The following is a 21,421-nucleotide window of genomic DNA, read 5'->3' on the forward strand; positions in this document are numbered from 1 at the left end:
ACGACGTGGACCTCAACATTTTTTTTTGTCCCCTCTTTACACCATTTTTTTTCACCTTACGACACCTCAAACATGGCAGCTAGTGAGCGTGCATTAGTGAGCGTGCGTGACTCTGAACGTCACTCCCTGCTCATGTGTCTATACACGCGTCACTGCTTACGTCCCTAATATGCTGGTCTGCTATTGCTCGGCGTCACGGTCAAAAGTCTAAACACTGGCTCTCGTCTGAGTGCTTAAAATAATGTATTTATTGTGCATTTTAATGCTTAATTCAAAGATGAATGGGTTAGCCATGGCCCCCAAGTTTGCTACTGATGTTAAAGAGAAAAGTAAGAAGATTCTTAGTATGGTAACAAAGCTCTAGATAATCAAGAAATACAAACAAGGCTAAGCTAGCCTAGCCTAGGCTAGGCTACCCTCACTAAGGAATATGTCCATACTTTCTATACTTTTTTATTTAAGATGTTATTTAATTGTATACATGTATATTATACATAAGTAGCACTCACTATACTGTTTTGATACCAATTATTAATATGTGTATACAATTTTGATGTTTTTACTTGGGGTTTTGTATGCATTAGCAACTAACATAGGTTTGGATTGCCCACCATACGGCAAATTCGCCTTACGATCGCAACGGCGGAACGGATTAATAAATAAGATACAGTGAATCACCATTCCATAATGACTTTTTCTCATAAATTTACAATTCACATCTGATTACGTTGCAGCTTTCTTTACAGTGCGGACCTAGCACTCCTTTATAATTAACATATGTTTGTAGTGTGTGTGTGCGCCGCATGCAGCGTGCAGCCTGCGGGTCAGAACTTGCGGCGAGAGCAAATCATTCAGGCTTTCACCGAGATCAACTTATTGGCATTCTCAAATGCCTTCGCTTTATTGTGAGAATGGATCGATAATGTGGAATAACACTGTCACTGGTGATAATGTCCTGGTGCGTGATGATCTGAGGAGCTCATTTGGATTCCCTGACTCAGGAGCTGTTGCCTTCTCGACAGCCAGTCCGCTGGCTATTACTCACACACACACACACACTCGCGCGAGCACGAAATTTGACTTGCGCAGGGCTGCTGCGGCTGAGTGTCGTGTCTCGGGGTGAGCCCGAGACATCTCTTATTAATTAGCTTCAGTGAAAACGGCGTGGCATTAGTGGGAGGTGAATGGGTTAGGGTTAATCATCAAGGAGCTGATGGAGTTTGTGCTGAAGTGCTTGATACGCGGCTCATGCAAGGTTGACCAGCCCTTCAGGTGTTTCTCACCAACACAAAGTGAAGCACGCCATCCAACTGGCAACATTTTACTTGCGCTTAAAAGCTTCCTACTTAAATAGCATTCAAAGTTTTGGAAAATATGGCATCGCTATTTTGTATATGTATAAAAATATATATGTATGCATGCTGCGTATATATACAATTGTACCTCCACTTACGAACGACTCTCGTTATAAAAAATTCAGGTTACGATATGCCTCAGCAAAAATATATTGTCTCTATTCACAAGAGAAAATACAAAAGGTGACAGTTGGCCTACGAGACTTGAGATATCATCGCTTGCTCCAACAAGATTGTAATGTAATACGTTATCATAACCCGCAATGTCTACTGTATTTGTTGTAGTTTACGATGCTTTTTAAAAAATAATTTATTAATATGCTCTTGAGATTAGCTACAGCTGACATTGCACAGATTCAGATAAAAACACATATGTAACATCCTATGTCCGACGTTAGCATCGGTAGCACATCGTTAGCACTTTAGCAATGACATAACAAGGAAGCACTTCGCATGAACCCAAACTAATCTTATGTAAACATACATTCTCAAATTAATCCAAAAATAAATGGACTTCTGTGGACTTCTAAATGATTCCTAGATCACTGGAAATGTAAGATAAAAATGTAGAAATTAAATCTCTTACTCTGACTCTCTGCACTCATCACCAACACACCAGCACCATCTCAAGGCAAACAAGTGAACTGCATTTATTGTCAACGGCTACATTTAATATGATTCATTTAAAGGGTTTAGGTGCATTTAAAGTTTTGGCTCGATTATCTTTCAACAGTGCACAATATTCCTAATTTCCAAACACTTCGATTACATTTTTGTCTGGGAAATTAAAGTCGAGACCTTAAAGATGTGATTATTGTAGAAATCTCAAAATCGACATAAAAATGGCATTTTGTTATGAACTCAAAACTAATATATATGTATTTTCAGACTTCTAGTGGCCATGGTCACTGACACATAACAGACACACAATTTTTTAAAAAATTTCCATTTGGAATAGTCCTACAAACTCTACCCAACTACAATCTAAGACAAAGATGTCCGATTTATAGCCCGGGAGACATTGGCCCTCACTTATCCGTCAAGGTCGTCTCATTCTGGCTTCACAAGGTCTGGCTTATGTTAAGTGAAACGGTCATTGTTCAAACAAAACCAGCTGATCGGTGATCCACAAAATATTACACTAATACACCTTGGAAAAACTTGCTACGCGTGACGCGAACGTCCACTTGCGCCACCAACAGGAACGGAGTGGAGGCGTTTCATCGGCACACGATTCAGATGGACATGTTTAGTACGGTTCCGCCTTGACGAGATTGCTCCACGGTTGCGCAATTTCCTTCATGGTCCCCTTGAAAACAGCTCGGCGCTATTATTCTTCCTGTCACCGCCATCACAGCTGCTGATTTGCTCGAATGTCAATGAGCGCTGTCTCCTTGGAGGCGCACTTAGGGGAAACTACAAAATGGCGTACCGGCGTTAGACCGTACCGACTGCACGTACGTTTTGTCTTGTGCTAGAATCAACTAAATTCACCGCCGGGTGAATTGTCCTGTTTGCGGATCTGCGCGTAGACGTTATACTACGCAACGCCTGCAGCTTTCTCTAGATGAACACGTGAGCAAGCGGCTGCGCTTTGAGCCGCACGCAAGGTAGTGGGTGTAAATCTGCGCAACACGCGCTTGATTGGATCGGGTCGGTCCCGCTCGCTCGCTCGGCGTCTGTATGTAAGTGTCGGGCTCCACCGAATGACCTTTGCCTGAAGCGGGTCTATATTCCCGCAGGCTGCGTTGGCCAGGAAGAAACGGATGAGGAACACGCGGACATTAGGTCACCTCCACGCGGCGAGCACATGTCAAATTGCGAGCGGAATGCTAAAAGGATTCTCTCTCCCGCCTCCTCGGTTGTGCTCCCACAATAACACGGCGACGCTACTTTTAACTGTCCCCTGGATTCAATTACTCGGCCTGGCTTTATAGATCTGTTGACTCGCACTCAGGCCAAGTGAGGACTTAATGTTCAGGGCGTTAAATCGCCACTCAGTGGACATCAAAGCCGCACTAGTTGCAACTAAAGATGCCATTTAAATCATCCGCTCTCCTGGGCGGGATGACATTTTCTACCTTGAAAGGGACTTGTGATGTGAGAAAATATCATTTGTTGCTGTTAATAAAGAGAGAAATACGTTCAGGCGCAGACAGCTCCGGAAGGATCCGCTGGGAGAAGTGTGTTTGTCTCTCGCTTCAGATGGGATAACGCATTCAGGCAAGGAAAGAAAAAAAAATGATGTGTGTTTGTGTGTGTGGGAAGTGCTTCAAAGATGTGAATCCCCAGCAGGAGACTGAAGTGTTCTGTGTTTTATTGTGCGAGACCACAATTTCATGAACTCCAAACAGTTTATTTGCAAAGAACGAAAGGAGGGCCGAGGCCGCGCGGAGAAAGAAATGTTTGTAAGAATAAAGCCGTAGCGTTACGAGGGAAGAGTCGAAAGGTTTACCGGAATAAAGTCGTAAATTTGCAAGACAAAAGTCCAAAGTTCATCAGAAGTAAGTCAGGGAATATGTTGGCAAATCATCAGAATAAAGTCTGATCACAAGCTGTTAGGGTTGATAACATTATAGAGAAATTATGAACAGTACTACTAAAATAAAAAATGTAACCCCCCAAAAAAAATCAAGTCATAACGTTACCAGAATCCAAGCAAAATATTACCAGAATAAAGTCGTACATTTACAAAAAAAAAGTCTAAAGTTCACCAGAAGTAAGTCAGATTGCTAAAATAAAACAGTGGACCCCCGGGTTACGATGTCTCTGGCTTACGTTTTTTTCACGTTTTTCACGTCGGAATACGAATTTTGTTTTGTCCCCTCTTTACAGCATTTTCCCCTCTTTACGGCATCAACAACATTTACAAAATTCAAACTTAGCGGTTAGTGTGTTGTGCGGATCACTCTGCAAGTCGCACTTGCTAATTGCATCACTGTATGTCACTAAAAAACTGGTCTGCTATTGGTCGGCGTCACAGCATCACTAAGATGCCGGTTTGCTATTGGTCGGCGTCACTAAGATGCCAACATGCTAAAAGACTTGATCTCGTGTGAGCGCTTACAATATCATTTTTATTGTGCATTTTAGTGCTCAATTCTAGGTACTATGAAACAATGCCACCAACCGAAAGTCAAAATATTACGAAAAAGTAATGACTAAAGTTGAAAAAAGTAAAAAGAAAAAAAAATCCTATGTGTGCTAAAATACACATATGAAATTACAAAAAAATCTTTTAGTGACTGTGGTGGCCATTATAGTGAAAAGAAAAAAAACACAATAATACATGAAATTACTGTATTCATTCATTATTTGGTAAAGTTCTAAAATGACAAAGAAAGAAGTTGTGGGGTAACTTGATTAAAGTCACAATGTTATGAGAAAATGTTGTAATGTTCGAAGAATAAAAAGTCATAAAGTCATACTGGCATAAGAAAAAGTAATAACATGAGGCCAATAGTATAGTATAGTGTGTAAAATATAATAGAATAATTAATTGAAAAAAGCCAAATGAAGTCCTCAAAAGTCTGTTTTAGTAGATTTATATTTCAAAATATTATTTTCTTGTAAAAAATAAATTGAGTAGTTACATTATTATTTTTGTAAAATTCAGACTTTTTTTTCCCTCTCATAACATGATTACTCCAGCTTTTTCCTCACAAAATCAGATCTTTAATCTTGCTGCATATTTTTTTTCTTCATTTAAAAAAATCTCTTTACTGGTGAAATGGTTTTTTTAAAAAAAAAAAAAGTGTGTTCCTTTGGTGAGGTTGGGATACAACTATGAATTATCATTCCATTATACGAGCATTTATAAATTCAAAACATTGTACAAGTAAGAGTTCCATTTGATATTTTTTACCGCTGCTGTATGCAATTAAAATCCCGATGCATACACAATGAGATCACAGTAATTTCATGAGTGGAATATCAATATAATGACATGCTTGGCACTTACCCAGCAACCAATGCTACAAGTCTAATTTGCATATTCTGAACTAACTTAGGTGACAGTTGCTGCTTTTCCTCTTGTGTGATCATTTTGCCAGTAACATTTGGCAAAATGTGCGTCAAACCCCGATGCTCCATCCGGGGATTAACACGCATTTCTTTGCGTAAAGGTAAAGTTTGGGTGGGGGTAAAGGGGGGAGGTATTTTTTTTTTTTTTTTTGCAAGGATAACTTTGTTTTTCGGTACAATGTCAGCAATTTGTTTAGCGCCTTTCCAAATGCTTATGAAGTATTTTGCCTTGTTTTCACCCATTTGCTGCAGTGTGATCAGAGTCATCAGTTATTCATCTTGATTTTTACCTTCAAAGCGTCCCTGGCTCACCATTAAAATTGTGCTTACATCGGGACTTCTAACTTGTTCGCCGCCTGATGTTTTTGGAGCCGATATACGGATCTGTTTGTGTATTTGAAGGATTACACAAAAACTGCATTTTTTTTTTAATTACAGAAATGGTGGTGTTGAGGGTTAGAAAGGAAAAACTATTATATTGGCTTTGATCATCCAAGACAACACCTGAAACCATAACATTAGTGAGACGAGAGAATATTGAGACCGAGATAAGACCAAGAGTTTTGGGATCAAAACAAATCCAAGACTTTTGGAGGGCAAGGACCAGGAAAGACCAAGACTTTTGAAATCAAAGGCCGACAGAAGACGAAGACTTATGAAGGTTGAATCCAAGGCAAGACGAAGATTTTATGGAGGTTGAGATTAAGATAAGATTAAGACATTTTGGAGGTCAAGTCAAAGACTAGACCAAGACGTTTGAAGGTTGAGACAGTGACAAGACCAAAACATTTGGCGACGGAGACCATTCCAAAACCTGTGGTGCCAAGATTGAGGCAAGTCAAAGATTTTGTAAGTCAAGGCCAAAACAAGACAAAGACTTTTGAAAGTCAAGATCGAGACAAGACCAAGACATTTGGAGCCTGAGTCATAAACTGGACCTAGATTTTTTGAGGTCGAGACCAAGACATGACCAAGACCTTTGGAGATCAAGATCGAGACGAGACAAAAAGCTTTGGAGAATGAGGCCGAGACAATTCCGAAACTTTTGTAGCTCAAGATTGAGGCAAGACAAAGATTTTGTGGGTCAAGACAAGACGAGGACTTTTGGAAATCAAGACTGAGGCAAGAAGAAGACTTTTGGAGGTCGAGATTGACGCAAAACCAAAGACTTTTGGAGGTGGAGACCACGAGGAGACCAAGACTTTTGAAAGTCGAGATTGAGGCATATAAGTATTGGCTGAATCTGAGACTGGACCTAGACTTTTTGAGGTATAGGCCAAGACAAGCAAGACTTTTGGAGGTCGAGATCAAGATAAGACCTAGACTGTTGAAGGTCGACATTCAGGCAAAACCAAAGACTTTTTGTTAAGAGACCGAGACAAGATCAGGACTTTTCAAAGATGAAACCAAGACAAGACCAATACTTTTGGAAGTCCAGACCAAGATAAGACCAAAACTTAAGACCAAGCCACTTAGAGATTGAGACGGACATAAAGTTCTCATAAAATGCCAAATATCAGCCAATCACAATCAAGCCCATCAGATCTGTGTAGTCTATTGACCAACAAAAACACACAAAATTTGTTCAATCATTATTAAGCGGAAATGTTTTCAGTCTTCTGTATTTCTAATCGTTTTTCACCTCGCCAAAAAATGGAATTCTCCTTAGATTTTCCGAAAACAAAAACTCCTCGATAACTCAGCCCCGATACTATTATTTGCTAAATCGCTGTTTCATAATGACTATTGTGAAGAACTGAGCGCCGTTCACGTTTGAGGAACTGATGTAAAACAGTATCTGAAAAATCATTTGCAGGACGAAGGAAGCAGAGCGAGGTGAGAGGGACGGGAACGGTGTCATGTTACCTGGCTATGACAAACAGCACACAACTGACACCCAAGCAAGCCAGCAGAATATACATCCAGATATCAGGCGAGAGCGGGTTTAGGAAGGAGAAGACCCCTGGGTTGGTGCCGTTGGGCTTGCGGTACAGGATACTTATCCCCAGCGTCATGAAGGGCTTGGAGAAGTCGATGACCTTCTCTCGAACGTAGGTGATGGCCAGAGGAGCGATCGCCAAGTCGACTTTCTGCAGCGACACCACAAGAGCAAAGTGGATGAGGCCGCTTTGGTAGAGGGAAAAAAAAAAAACAGCAAAAAAAAAAACAGCAGAGTAGACAAATCAAATTAGCATTTGATTTCTGTCGACAGCCGGCAGGGGTCAACGTGTACGGGCGGAGGAGCCGGGACGGAAGAGGAAAAATAATCGGGGTCTTTAGTTCAGTTAGATTACCAAGGCTTCTATTTATTTTTAATGGAAATTACATCTACCGGTTGGTGTTTGAACTTTCCTAAATGGTGTCGAAGGTGAGTCAGAAAGGCAACAATCTTGGGATTAGATTTACCTGGCAGGAAGGAGAGCTTCTTCCACAGTGTGAGGAGATTAGAAAAAAAACCTAATTACACCAAGTCAGCCTTGATTGCGGAGTTAGCATTTCATTCTTCTAGACCAGGGGTGCCCAAGCCCGCTGCCGGAGAGCCCCTATCCAGCCCCTTTTCCATATAACCCTCATACGGTACACCCCATTCAAGCAACCACGATTGTCATCAGACTTTTGCAAAGCTTGCTTATTAGCTGAACAATCACCGGTACTTGAATCAGGTGTACCGCATGAGGGTTGTATAGAAAACAGGTTGGATAGGGGTTCTAGAGGACAGGACTTGGGCACCCCTGTTCGAGACTGATTAAATGAGTTCATATTTAAAAAAAATATTTTACTGTTTGACCGTATTTTCCTTACCATACTATGCACCGTATTGTCGTCGGAGTCTCGATTATGGAGCCTATTTCCGTACTTAACCCATATACAGAGCACATCGTATTAAAAGGTGCACGCTCAGATAGATAGATATACCCGTAGATAGATCTAACAGCCTGTTAATGCTCGATCTTGATAGATAGATAGATAGATAGATAGATAGATAGATAGATAGATAGATAGATAGATAGATAGATAGATAGATAGATAGATAGATAGATAGATAGATAGATAGATAGATAGATCTAACAGCCTGTTAATGCTCGATCTTGTGTTAATGCTCTATCTATCTAGCTAGCTAGCTAGATAGCTATAGCTAGCTAGCTAGCTAGCTAGCTAGATAGATAGATAGATAGATAGATAGATAGATAGATAGATAGATAGATAGATAGATAGATAGATAGATAGATAGATGGATCTAACAGCCTGTTAATGCTCGATCTTGTGTTAATGCTCTATCTAGCTAGCTAGCTAGCTAGATAGAGCATTAACACTAGATAGATAGATAGATAGATAGATAGATAGATAGATAGATAGATAGATAGATAGATAGATAGATAGATAGATAGATAGATAGATAGATAGATAGATAGATAGATAGATAGATAGATAGATAAAGCAAGAAAAAAAGAGGAAAGAAAGAGGAGACTCACGTGGTCCATGAGTTCGCGCACCATGCCATTCCACTGGCCCGTGCTCTCATCCAGGGCACCGTACTTGCCATCTTCAACCAGCCGGACTTCGTACTGGAAGCCCAAGATCCCAGAGAGCTCCCTCAGCAAGTCGATGCAGTAACCCTCGAAGCGGTCGTTCCCGTACAGAGGCTTGTCCGACTTTTTAAACATGACATATGGCTCCTCCTGTCCAGGGCGGGAATGCGAAGAAAAGGTCAGCTTGTGAAATTTTGTATGACTCTCACTGTTATTTATAGCCGGCTTTGTCTACCAGTATGGTAGATACGCGCAGAGATTTGTTCGCCAGTGAGTCAGTGATGTTGGACGTCTTGCTTTTGTGAGTCTCAGACATATTCAGACCGCTCGGAGGATCCCACGTTCCGATCTGCGGAGACAGCTCAGAATCACACTTTGTCTCTTCCAGTCAATGTACCCTCACAAAAATGCAGCGCTACAAAATGTTTGGACATCATAACGTCATGTGAGCATCACTGCGTTTGTGGGAAAATTGCATAACTGCAAAACAACATTGGACAAACGTCACCAGTCTAAAACCCCAAACATAAGCCCGACTCTAACCCGGTATTGTTCAAATTTCCACTTCAAAATAGTCCTGAAAACTTCAGTGCGCCCAATGCGGAAGCACGACACCAACTAAAAACAGCAACAGTAAGTGTAAGGAGACGCGTTTGATCCTAGAGGAGACGAGAACAAGAGAAAATGTGGAGACGCTGGAGCATGACTCTGCAGTGTTCAGAGCTAAGGCGCATTTATTTTCTCAATTCTAGCAATATATTCCTAAAGTTACAATATGGCTGCGACATTGAATCTGCTCGACCACCGACATCGGTTTACATCTGCCGTATGGATTCAAGGTCGGTACGGCGCGCTCGGAACGAGAGTTGGGTCATTAAGCAGAATTTAAATCATGAGTATGAATTTAGCTTATCGTCATTATGAAACATTATGATAATATTAATCAAAATAAATCAATGTGCTTTAAGTTCCAAGGTTATGAAAGTGATTGTAAAACTAAACACAAATAACTACACGCATTTTAAGAATACAGAACGATTGTGACTTTGAAAACATTACCAGTGCTAACACTGTCAAGTCAATGTAAAATACAATTGACTGGCTATTACAAAATTTAAGTTAAGTGATATTTTTTTAAATAGCACACAATCCTCCAAAATAATAATCACAAAAGCTGAAGCAACAATTAAAAACAGGATATGTTCTAATACGCATATATTCTTGGAAATGCGTTAAAAATCTCACAACTTTCCTCTTCTACTAAAACCAAGGCTGTATGCATGCACCACAGTGCCCCTAGAGGTCAAGTACAGTATTTAATTGACCTTGGTTTTCTTTGTTTATTATTTTAATGTTATTGTTATACTTAGTTTCTCATTTATTTTAGAGATGTTCTTTCAATCTTTAAATAACACTGAGTTTTTGAAGTCAAGGAATACTTGTGTTTGTAAACTCATTCACTGGCCTTCCGTTGGATCTTTGACGTTTATATCCGTCAACGGCAGTGAATGAGTTAATCAAGATTTAAATATGAAAATATTTGCATTATTTTTTTTCCATGATTGAACCTCTCCTGACCAGGCATAGTCCTTGATGTCTGTAGCTAATAGCTACCATGTTTTGCAACATCAGTCCCGGAACCTTTCTGACATACGTCATATAACGTGCACAAAGCTTCTACTTGGGTCTTTTGGGAAGAGTCGTTCTAGGGAGTCAAAGCGCATTAACGCACCTTTTCCAGGCCTTCCTCCTTGAGGCTGATGACATCCAGGTCGAAATCCGTCCTTAGTCCGTTGGTCTTGTTGAAGAGAACGCGGCCGGTCAGGCCGTCCCAGTGAGCCTATAAACATAATGTTGATAATGATAATGAAAATCCTCAGCCTCTGAGCGCAGCCGCTCCATCAAGCCCAACCGCCGTCGTTCCCCACAATATCAATCTAACCTCTAACCACCTCATTTTATTTCCGAATCATGCACTGCGCCCGGCTCTCCCCTCTCGCTGTCTGCCGCAGTAATTTAGCGCTAGACGGCCAAGCTGCTAAAAGGGAGGAAACAGTGACGAGTTCATCATGCGTGCGTGCCGCAACTTCCACTTTGAAGCAACCGACGGGCGCGGAGAGCCGCACGAGTACGGCGAGAGGATCGGTGCAGCGGGGGGGGGGGGGGGGTCTGCCGGTATTACTAACGGCGCATTGATGATCATGAAAATTACCTGCAATGATAACATCCCCGGAATGAAAGCGCAGAAAGAACAAAGCGAGCAATCTGCTGACCCGCACGGGAACCAAGACGCTTTGATATCGACATACGCATTGAAGAAAGAAAGGCTATAATGGAGATGTTTAAGAGGTATTCAACGGTTGTTTTAGGGAGAAAATGAGGGTTGAGAGAATCAGTGATTCCGCACGCTAGCCCGCGCTCATCAAAGTAACACGGCTCAGCGGCTAGCGGGTCAAAGGTGGATGAGGTGCTCTGGTACCTCTTTGATGAGGCCGATGAAGCGGCCCCCGAAGCGCCATGGCTTGTGGCGATTGCACTGCAGGGAGCTGACGGTGATCTGCTGCGACTGCTGGACTGCCACCGCCACCACGTGCACCGCATCGTACATTAGGGCCGCGTCCGTCTGTCGGAAAAAGGAGAAAATGTCTGGGGGCTGTGGCCAAATTAGCTCACAGAGTTTTTTTTTAACCAATCCAACTCGTGTTTTGAGCATTTTGGGTCATTTTCTTCCACATCATTCCCACGGTTATTTAGCCAAGGAATGGCGCACTCCTGGTAGTGTGGTCACAAAGTCGTCGTGTCATGTTGAACCTTGACATCTTGTCCCCACCTGAGTAAAATTTCAGCTCCCTATTGTCTTTTTTCAATGCTTTTGCTTCCGTGAAAAATGCCTTTGATTTATTGATCAAATAATTGAAAAAATACTGCACAACATGAGCTAATTCAGGTACAGTGCCTGTTTACATGTTATTACAAATCCTGAATATTGACATATTGATATGTTTACAAGGGAAGAGTTTTTGTATTAATTGAAAAACAATGTATGTGCATGTTTGTGTGGCGTTTTAGATTTAAAAAAAAATCACCCCTATAAGGCAGGTACTGCTAAAAACAAACTGTATAACACCCTATAATACGGTTTATAATACGGTTATCCAATTTTTTGATACCTTTTGCACTGTATGCTCTTTTTCTCATTTTAGTAAGCCATTATGTCATCAGAACAAGATCGTCGGTTCAGAAAATCCTGAGTTTTCCCCCGAATTTCCGATGGCCACCACATCCCTGTAAACGTGTATCGCATTTTGTGGGTAAATCAGTATGACTATGTTGCTATCTCTACTATGTGAGCCGAAAAATTATGTGTCACAAAAATTGTGCCGGGCAAGGACCAAGAAAATGAAGAAAAGTACTTAGACGTAAAATTAAATACCGTATGTATTTGTAATAATAAATCACATTATAGCTACTGAAAGCGAATTGGGTTCCTATTTGAAAACACAAATGGCTGCAACCTGAATTCTTTGCCTTTTTGGTAGACGCAGCTGAGGAATTGTGCAAAAAAGAAAAAAGTCATCTCAGTGTCTTATCATCTCAGTATAATTTCCAAACGACTGTTTGCGGCAACGAGAAAGCTGCAGCAGGCAGTCTGTGGCCTGTCGCCGTGGAAACTAATGACTCCTGATGGGTGTTCCCGTCCCCCAGAGAGACGGCAATGCGAGGCAGGCAACCGGTCCAGACGGAAGGGCTCTGGGTGGCAGAATCCATGCCACGTGCAAAGTACAGTTGCTTGCGTTACAGAGGCGGAAAAGCACTATTGATTACCATCCATAATACACCCTCAAACTACTTTGTCCATACACAAATAGCAAAACAAATAGAAAAAGAACACTTTATACTACCCTAATATTTCAATAAATACATACTTGCTCAGACGCCCAGTCATTTAGTTATTGGCTTTTCCGACAAAGGCATGCAACCGGGCATCAAACTCGGCGCTCGATATAATTGCGCTCATCGATCCGGCGCATCTATTACGGGACTGAGGATTCATTCAAAAATAGCACGGTACAAATGATGTAATTATAGCACTTCCAGGACACTTGATTAGGTACACTCGGCGCAATACAAAAGCTATATCCAGAAATCGGTCTCTATAAAGGGGCTACGGCATTAATGTAGCCCCTATTTTGACCAAATGTTAACTGAGTATCACAAGAATAGACGTAAAGGAACGCACACACACATGTTTATGGAAGATATAAACATAAAAAAACGTGTTGTGCAATCTGACTGAAGTAAAAAACAAAAGCATCCAACATTGGAAAATAGAAAGAAATTGCCAAATCTACAATAAGCATCAATTTCTTGAATAACGTCTTGCACTTTGCTTCATCCATCTTTCATCTTTATTACTTTTATCCTGTCTTCAAGTGTTTAAGCTTGACGACGTCCACAACTTCCGCGCGGCTCCACGCGTCAAAATGACAATTTCGCCAAGCACGCCACTCAGAGTCCAAGCGGGCCAGATTCTCTGCAGTGGAAAACATGGCGGACGAATGATTACTTATGAAAGTTCGCCGGTCCTAACACCTTTATGATTTTGACTGAAAAGGACTACCGTGACCTAAATACCATAAACAACTCCTGGCAAGCACAGCGTTGGAGTGATATGAGGAAGAATTTACATCATTGAATCTAGGATTCTCTACCTCTGTTGTATAGTAGTGTTGTTTATATGCTGCAGACTCCATTACTGCCACCTAGAGTATGGGAGAATATTGTTTGACTGCTAGACTTTTCCTGTAGGCTTGTTTTCGCCATAGTGAATTTCAGTGCAAGCAAATGGAGAACATTTTTTTCGTATCATGCAGCAGGGGAATTTTTTTCTTGTATGAGGAAGTAAAACAAGGAAAGGCTCCAATGCTTGGATTTTTTTTCCACCGGGGGGGAATTTTTGCACATGCAGGTTTCGTTGCAGAGGAAATTTACACTAAATATATACTGTATATATATATATATATATATATATATATATATATATATATATATATATATATATATATATATATAATCTTTCAAAAAAGTTGTAGAAATGTTCCCATTTGCGTGCGTTCTTTATACGCCACGTTTCTATAGAGGCACGGTTTGATTGGCAGACGCACACAAGTGCTGAAAGATGCGGCTCATTAAAGCAAATGCCTCAAAGGGACAAAAGGCAGGAATGTGTTCATCAGTCTTACTGCTCCCTGGCGACTCTTAGGCCATTGTCAATTATTTAAATCATCCCCCCGCTCGCCGGCGGACGCGAATTGCGGAATCTTGGCTCATTTTGAGAGAATACATATTTGTCATATTCCTGCCATTTTTCCTACACTTCACGCTCTTTGGAGAAGAGCAATTGCTCGACGCGTCGGCTCGCGATGGAAACGAGAGGCCCGTGGCAGCGAGCGAAAGAGGGACGGATCAAGGGAGCAAACATGTGAAATGATGGCTTACATCTCTGGCAGATTGCCTTCCATTTCAAAACAATCCAAGTGTGATCTGGATATTTGTTTCAGCGCCAAGCGAGGCTGCTGAGGGCTGTTTTAAGTGCTTTAAGTGAAAGCAATCTCCAGCCAATGGGGACACTCGGGCGCTCAGGGGAAAGGTTTCAAACAAGATGGCAGACTCTTCAGCTGGCTCACATATGTAATCAGAGGCTCCATCAAACTTAGTTGAAGTATTAGACGGGTTGTAAATTCAAATATTAACTCCATGGAGGAATAATCTTAAATAAGCTTGTAATAATGTGTTCTATGTGGAGTTAGGTGGCAAAATTCATTTTTAGTCATTTTGCTACTTCCTGTCGACTAAAAGAAAAAGACGTACGGCTCAAGTACCAAGCAATCAGGGTCATCGCATGACCAAATCGGTGAAGGGAAAGTGTTTGAAGAAGGGAGCTGAAATTTCACCCAGATGGTGACAACATAAAGAACTTGAGATGTCTAGAGGTGAAAAAAACGTAGAAATATGTCTATGAATGAATGAGTAAATGATCTTTGTAGCACTATATTTTAATCTTTTTTATAAACATAGCAACACCTTCTCAATTACGTAACATAATTATTCCATAAATTAGCACCTCTTACTAAAACACGTTTGGTTGATGTTTGTGTTTATGTTTTAAATCATAAATACATAAATAAATAAACCTCTGACGGAAGAATCCAAAATTGCAGATTTTTTCCTGGACTTGTATGTTTTCAAATTTGGGCAGTCTCAATTCTGCCTAGCAACAAGCCGTCAGGCAAATGCGACTCGCTGCATCGACCGGACGGTTAACACTTTATTCCCGTTATCAAGTTTTACCCATCCCGGATGATTTTGTTGAGCTGGTGAGTTCGAAAGTCCTTTTTAAACGGTAAACCGCAGCACTGTGGTTTCCCAGTCCTTAAGTGGCTCATCATTTTTCCTCTGAAAACACCAGCACATATGTGAGAAGCAAAACAAATCGTCGCCACATAAGAGGTGTGAATGCCTCATGCACACACATAGACTCAGCCACAAAATCCAAGTCCCTGGAGAGCCGCCTCATTTACCCAAGGTGCATCCGGCTCCCTCATTTGGAACAGGAGTGAAAATGCCGCTGTGTGAACATTTATACAAATATATTCCTTCCCTGCTGTATCAGTATTCACGCCACCCATCCACCTGTGCATAATTCCATAATTCCTCTGATAATGTAGCACTCTGAAAAATGACATCCCTCTTTCTCGTTTCACCTGCACGTACACAAAAACGTACACAAACACACACACACACACTGGCAGTCCGGTGATGGACGGCAAGTGCAGCTGCGGTAGTTTCTACATATCATATACATCTGATTAGCCTTAACGAGATTAAGCCTGACCTGTTATTCGCTATGCATCAGCGCTCTGCAGCTGCCAGGCACATAGCAACACACACACACACACATACATGTATGTGTACTCACTTTTGCAAAATGTCCTCACAGTGTTGGTAGAAAATGGTTCTCACAAGAATAGACATACAGGAACACACACACATACATATATCCTTGTGTATGTGCGTTCCTGTACGGCTATACTTGTGAGGACATCCATTGACACAATGCATTTTCTAGTCCCTAAACATACCAATCACAACAGATTGCCTAACCCTAACCCTTCTCTTAACTTCAAACCTAAACCAATTTAAACTTTATACTCCAAATGCATGTCTTCACCCTGAGAAAATGATCTGAAGTTATGTGGTCCGACCAAATTGTCCCCACGAGTGCAATCTAGCGCAGAATGCATCAGAAATGACTGCCCAACCCTAACGTGTACTCTAAAAGCAAATCTTGACCTCAAAAAGAGGTCTGAACAAGAGAGGACCGACCTAAATGTCCTCACTTCTCCAAAATGTCCCCACAATTCCAGTAGAAACTCAAAACAGTTCTCACAGGTATAGCTGTACAGGAACACACACACACACAAGGATTTTGCTACCATAGTGGTGACATCCCATTGACATAATGCATTTCTAGACCCTAACCATAACATCACTATCCCTAACCTCAACTGTAACCCAATTCAAACCTTTTATAATATAAAAGCAATTCTTGATCCTCAAAAAATGATCTGAACTTGTGGGGTCCACCCAAATGGTCCCCGTAAATGCTACAAGGACAAACACGCACACCTATACAGTACACAAGGGGTTTTTCCTATCATAGTGGGGCCATCCCATGAACGTAACACTTTTTATGTCCCTAACCATTCCCATTAAAACACATAAGCCGACGTTTACAAAAACCTCAAACCTAACCCAATCCAAACCTATGCTCTAAAAGCAACTCTTGACCCTCTGAACTTGCAGGGTCCACCATAAGTGCAAGAGGTCCCCCAAAGGTCAATAAACTCTGGGATTTGGTCCCTACCATGTAGCAAAAACCAAGGGCACAAGCACACACACACACACACAGAAACGGCAAGCATCAGCGTCACAGTCTGTCACCGAGAAGTAAGCTGGCTGTTTTCTCCGCGCCGCAGCCACTCTCGCTCCACAGACGGCCCCGTGGGACTCCATGATTTACTAGACGAGTGGGCTAATTATTCATTTCATTACCGAGTTCATATGCATGTGCGTCGCTCCACTAAGCACTGGATGCAGGCTTTTAATTCACAAACGCCGCTGCTGTCGTTTTTTTTTTTTTCAAAAGTATGACTTACAAGCGGCGTTTGTCAAGCCGAGTTTTCGGTGCGAAAAAGCGCAATGATTTATGCAGGAAAGTGTTAAGCAAGCTTTTGGACTTGTGGTTGCGTTGTTTACACGCTGGGAGATGTCTGCGCACAATTACAATTTGGCAAGAAGACTGACTCCTGCAGAGGAGCTAATCAGACTCCTGCACATGTGCTAAAGCGACTCCTTAGCAAATTTAATGACAGAATTAACAGGAGATTTAAATGTGCAAAATATCATACATTATTGCTTTTATTATTATTGCTATGAATGTTTTATACTGTGTTTTGGTCTAATTGAATGCACAATTATTTAACTACATTGGCTTATTTTCACTTTGTCTTAAACTTCCTGTTATGTTGAGGGTCAAAATGACCCATGTGAACGTGAAAGTAAAAACTTGCATTTTAGTACCTCTGCTTTGTTCACTTATAACCAACATAGGCATCAAAAATTGCATGTAATTTTGTTTCAATGCTTTTAGACTTTCTTTTCAAAAAAAAAAGCAAAACCCGGGTCAAAATGACCCGAGAATGTTGCGTTATTTTTCTGAGGGGGGAACAAAAGGAATCACAAGATTAGACACAAAACGTTTCGGAAGCTTTTGGATAGTTACGCATTACTCCGGGTCAAACTGACCCAGTGTTCCAGAGAAACATTCATCAAATCATACATTTCTTTTTACCAGTCTGTTCTGTTCTAAGCTAAGTTCCGATAAGTTTCAATTCGTTAGGATAATGAACTAATATCCACCACGCTAAGCTAAAATTTGGCTAGCCGCTTGTCAGGCTGTGTTTAAAAAAGACACTCAAAAATATTTGCAGTTGCGTAAACACAATTTCCAAGATCAAATGAACTTATGAAGCTAACTACTAGCATGTTTTATCAAGCTAGGTCTCAAAATAATCTTCTATACGTGTATATTTAATATTATTTCAACACCTTGTCTCAATCATTTTTTTTAACTTACTGTTCTCTTCGAAGCTAAGTTGCGATAAGTTTCGATTCGTTAGGATAGTGAACTAATATCCACCACGCTAAGCTAAAATTTGGTTAGCCGCTTATCAAGCTGTGTTTAAAAAAGACACTCAAAAATATTTGCAGTTGCGTAAACACAATTTCCAAGATCAAATGAACTTATGAAGCTAACTACTAGCATGTTTTGTCAAGCTAGGTCTCAAAATAATCTTCTATACGTGTATATTTAATATTATTTCTACACCTTGTCTCAATCATTTTTTTTTAATTTACTGTTCTTTTCGAAGCTAAGTTGCGATAAGTTTCGATTCGTTAAGATAATGAACTAATATCCACCACGCTAAGCTAAATTTTGGCTAGCCGCTTGTCAGGTTGTGCTTAAAAAAGACGCTCAGAAATATTAGCATTTGCCTAAACACAATTTCCAAGCCAAAATGAACTTACATCAGCGCAGATAAGCTAACCACTAGCCTGTATTTTGTCAAGCTTTGTAAAAAAAAACCCAAAAAACAACAACAAAAAATCTCTATGGTTTGTAGTTGTGTTAACATTATTTCTAACACCCAGTCTCATTGTTTGTTGTTTTTTGGCCGGGTTCCATTATCGATGTAGCCATTCAGCCATTGAGCCTGCTACTGCGTGACTCACATTCGCCTATAAAAGTGAGTTGCTGCATTGCAAGCTGTGCAAAGCAGTGATAGAATGCGTCGAAAAAGCTGAAATGTGAGAAAGAGAAGTGATTTATAAAGCATATTGTGCCTGTTTCAGGTTTCTAAGCGGGCACTTGTCAGATGATTAAGGTGAGTAATGCAGCATCATGCAGTTCCATCTCGCCTTTCCTCTTCTTTTCCGTCTCTCTGTCAATATCTTCTTTTATCCTCTTTATTTTCTCTTTAACGTTCTCCCATCCATCCTTCTCGCTCGCGCTTTCATTACATTATCAAAGTGAGGGGCGTTGCTATTATCGCCGCTGACATTTTGTCTTCCTTTGTGGCTTTTGTCTGCCGCTATCGCGTGTTGGAATTCCACGTTTTGCATTCAAAGCAGCCCGGCAGTCTTTTTATTTATTTATGCGTGTTGTTGTATTTTTTTGTCACGGGAAAATAAAACTTTTGCCACGGAGGAGCGCTGGGTAATAGATCTACTGATGGTGGTGAATTTATGTGAGAGCACATTCCCGCTTGCACTCGAGATGTAAGCACACTTGAAAGTGTTTAAAGTAGTGCGGAGTACTGCCGAGTTCTTGGTGCAAAGAGAGCCTCATGTGGTGGTAGGGCGACGAAAATATGGTTATTTTGTCGACATGCAATACACAAGTTGCTTCCTGACACTCTGACTTGCAATTTTTTGAAAATGGATTTTCACATCGTTTCGTAAACTTTGTGGCTTTCCTCGCTCCTACCCCATTCAATACCAAATACGTATTTTCACGTAGCTTTCAAGCGTTTCGGACGTTCGATTTCGGCAACCGTATTTTCCGCACTGCAAGGCGCAGCTAAAAGGCTTCAATTTTTTTCCAAAAGCTGACTGTGCGCCTTATAATCTGGTGTGCCTTTTATAATGTGTAAACTGCATGAACCTCTTTTACACAAAAAAAAAAAAAGAAACATAAATTAGTAACTTGCATTGAATGTCTGGTAGCAAAGACGTTTAAATACGTCTTCGGGATTGAATGAGGTAGACCTCTGAGTAACTTTTCTAAAATATCCCGTAACTCTCAAATTTGCTTTAGTCGTGAAAGTCCGCGGCGTTATGCTCGAAGATTATTCAAGTGACAGCTGGCTGCCCACTTTTCGCCAATTAGCAGCATGCCACCGCCTGGTATGTCTTATCAAAACACGATTTTAACACAAGGACCTTTTCTGTCAGCTTGCCTCCGGGCCGCTTTAGCTCGAAGGCAACTGAGATTCGAGGCTACCCTTGAAAACAAGCCAATTTGGTTATTTATGTTTTATGTGTTTCACTGTAGGTTGGAAGGAGATCAGGAGAAAACAAAAGACGACAAACGGTTCGCCGTAAAGCACCGTATACTTTATAATTGCCGACTTATTGCATTGCACTGGAGACAGTAGACTAAGTGGGTGGATCTAAATAAAATTTGTATAAGTCATAACTTCCAAGACCATAACGTTTAAAGTGCCTGCCTCATGCTAGGTAAATTTTTCACTTGCACAAGAGTAAATACAGGCCAACTATCCACATCTTTAGTTTCAGACGAGGAGGAGAAATTTTGCACCGAGTCGGCCAAATAAACACCAACATCTTACAACATTAACATGATGGCACCCACCGTGGCTGCCGTCTTCTGTCTAGTGAGGTGAACAGAGTGAGAATTTCACTGTCTGGTTTCATGCTATACATGTGACATTATTCTCTACAATCTAAAATCGCTAATGATTAGTTACAACTAGTTACGAGCTACAGCCAAGATGATGGATGGATGTTTTTGTTGCCAGAATTGAACGACGTCATGAAGGGGGCAAGGCAGCCACATGGTGAGAAGTACAGCTTCAGTAAACAAGACGTTTCACTTCCTGGTTCGAAATAGCGGTCCCATAAAACTTGACTTATATTAAAAGTTAATATATATATATATATATATATATATATATATATATATATATATATATATATATATATATATATATATTTTTTTTTTTTTTTTTTTTTTTTTTTTTTTTTCCTTATTCCAATTATTCAAGTTTCTTCCCAGAAATTGAACATTTTTCACCCCAAAATTGACCATTCAATCCCAATGAGGCAATTTTCTGTACAGGTTGTGAGTTATTCATTCCAATGACATTTTCTGCATTCCACATTTATATGAGTCCTACTTGAAATGTTAATTTTTCAGCTCATTAAGTTTACCTTGAGAACAATTTCCCATTTGCCCAAATTTCTAACCAACCGGAAATTCTATATTTTTAATCTTACATTAACAGAAACAACAACAAAAAAACCTCCACACATTCCTAGACATATTAGGAAAAAAAAAACAGGACGGATGACAGTTGAACCTTTAAAGTTTTTTCCCAACATCTGAGGCAGACACAGCAATTGGTTTCCTCCACTTGCTACAGTATCTCGTCCTTCCTTGTTCTTTGTGTGTGATGTTGGTGTTTTTATGTTTTCTTGTGATAATACTCCACATTGGGCACAGTATGACGTGTGTGCTTGTCTTTATGAGTTGGTGGGTGGGAGGGCCGGCTCCACCAGAGATGATGGCTTGTCACGACCACCCCCTCCTCCCCCAAGGCCAGGCAATATTCCTGAGCACTAGTGTGACCGTGACACGCATGCCCCCCT

At 40.8% G+C, this 21,421-nt stretch overlaps 1 protein-coding gene across 2 annotated transcripts in view; it reads right to left on the reverse strand.

Moving 5' to 3' along the window:
* Positions 1 to 21,421, reverse strand: part of LOC148406983 (glutamate receptor ionotropic, kainate 2-like) — a 90,627-nt gene that overhangs the window by 16,411 nt on the left and 52,795 nt on the right. For both annotated transcript variants that reach the window (XM_088402792.1, XM_088402791.1), the window contains exons 7-11: positions 11,388 to 11,531; positions 10,641 to 10,748; positions 9,144 to 9,257; positions 8,852 to 9,058; positions 7,245 to 7,468 (exon numbers count right to left, since the gene is read on the reverse strand). In XM_088402792.1, the coding sequence (XP_088258918.1) occupies positions 7,245 to 7,468; positions 8,852 to 9,058; positions 9,144 to 9,257; positions 10,641 to 10,748; positions 11,388 to 11,531 (797 nt within the window). The remainder of the gene's footprint in view (positions 1 to 7,244; positions 7,469 to 8,851; positions 9,059 to 9,143; positions 9,258 to 10,640; positions 10,749 to 11,387; positions 11,532 to 21,421) is intronic.

Source organism: Hippichthys cyanospilos, chromosome 20, assembly GCF_059441005.1.
Source record: "Hippichthys cyanospilos isolate Australia breed blue-spotted pipefish chromosome 20, RoL_Hcya_1.0, whole genome shotgun sequence".
Taxonomy (NCBI): domain Eukaryota; kingdom Metazoa; phylum Chordata; class Actinopteri; order Syngnathiformes; family Syngnathidae; genus Hippichthys; species Hippichthys cyanospilos.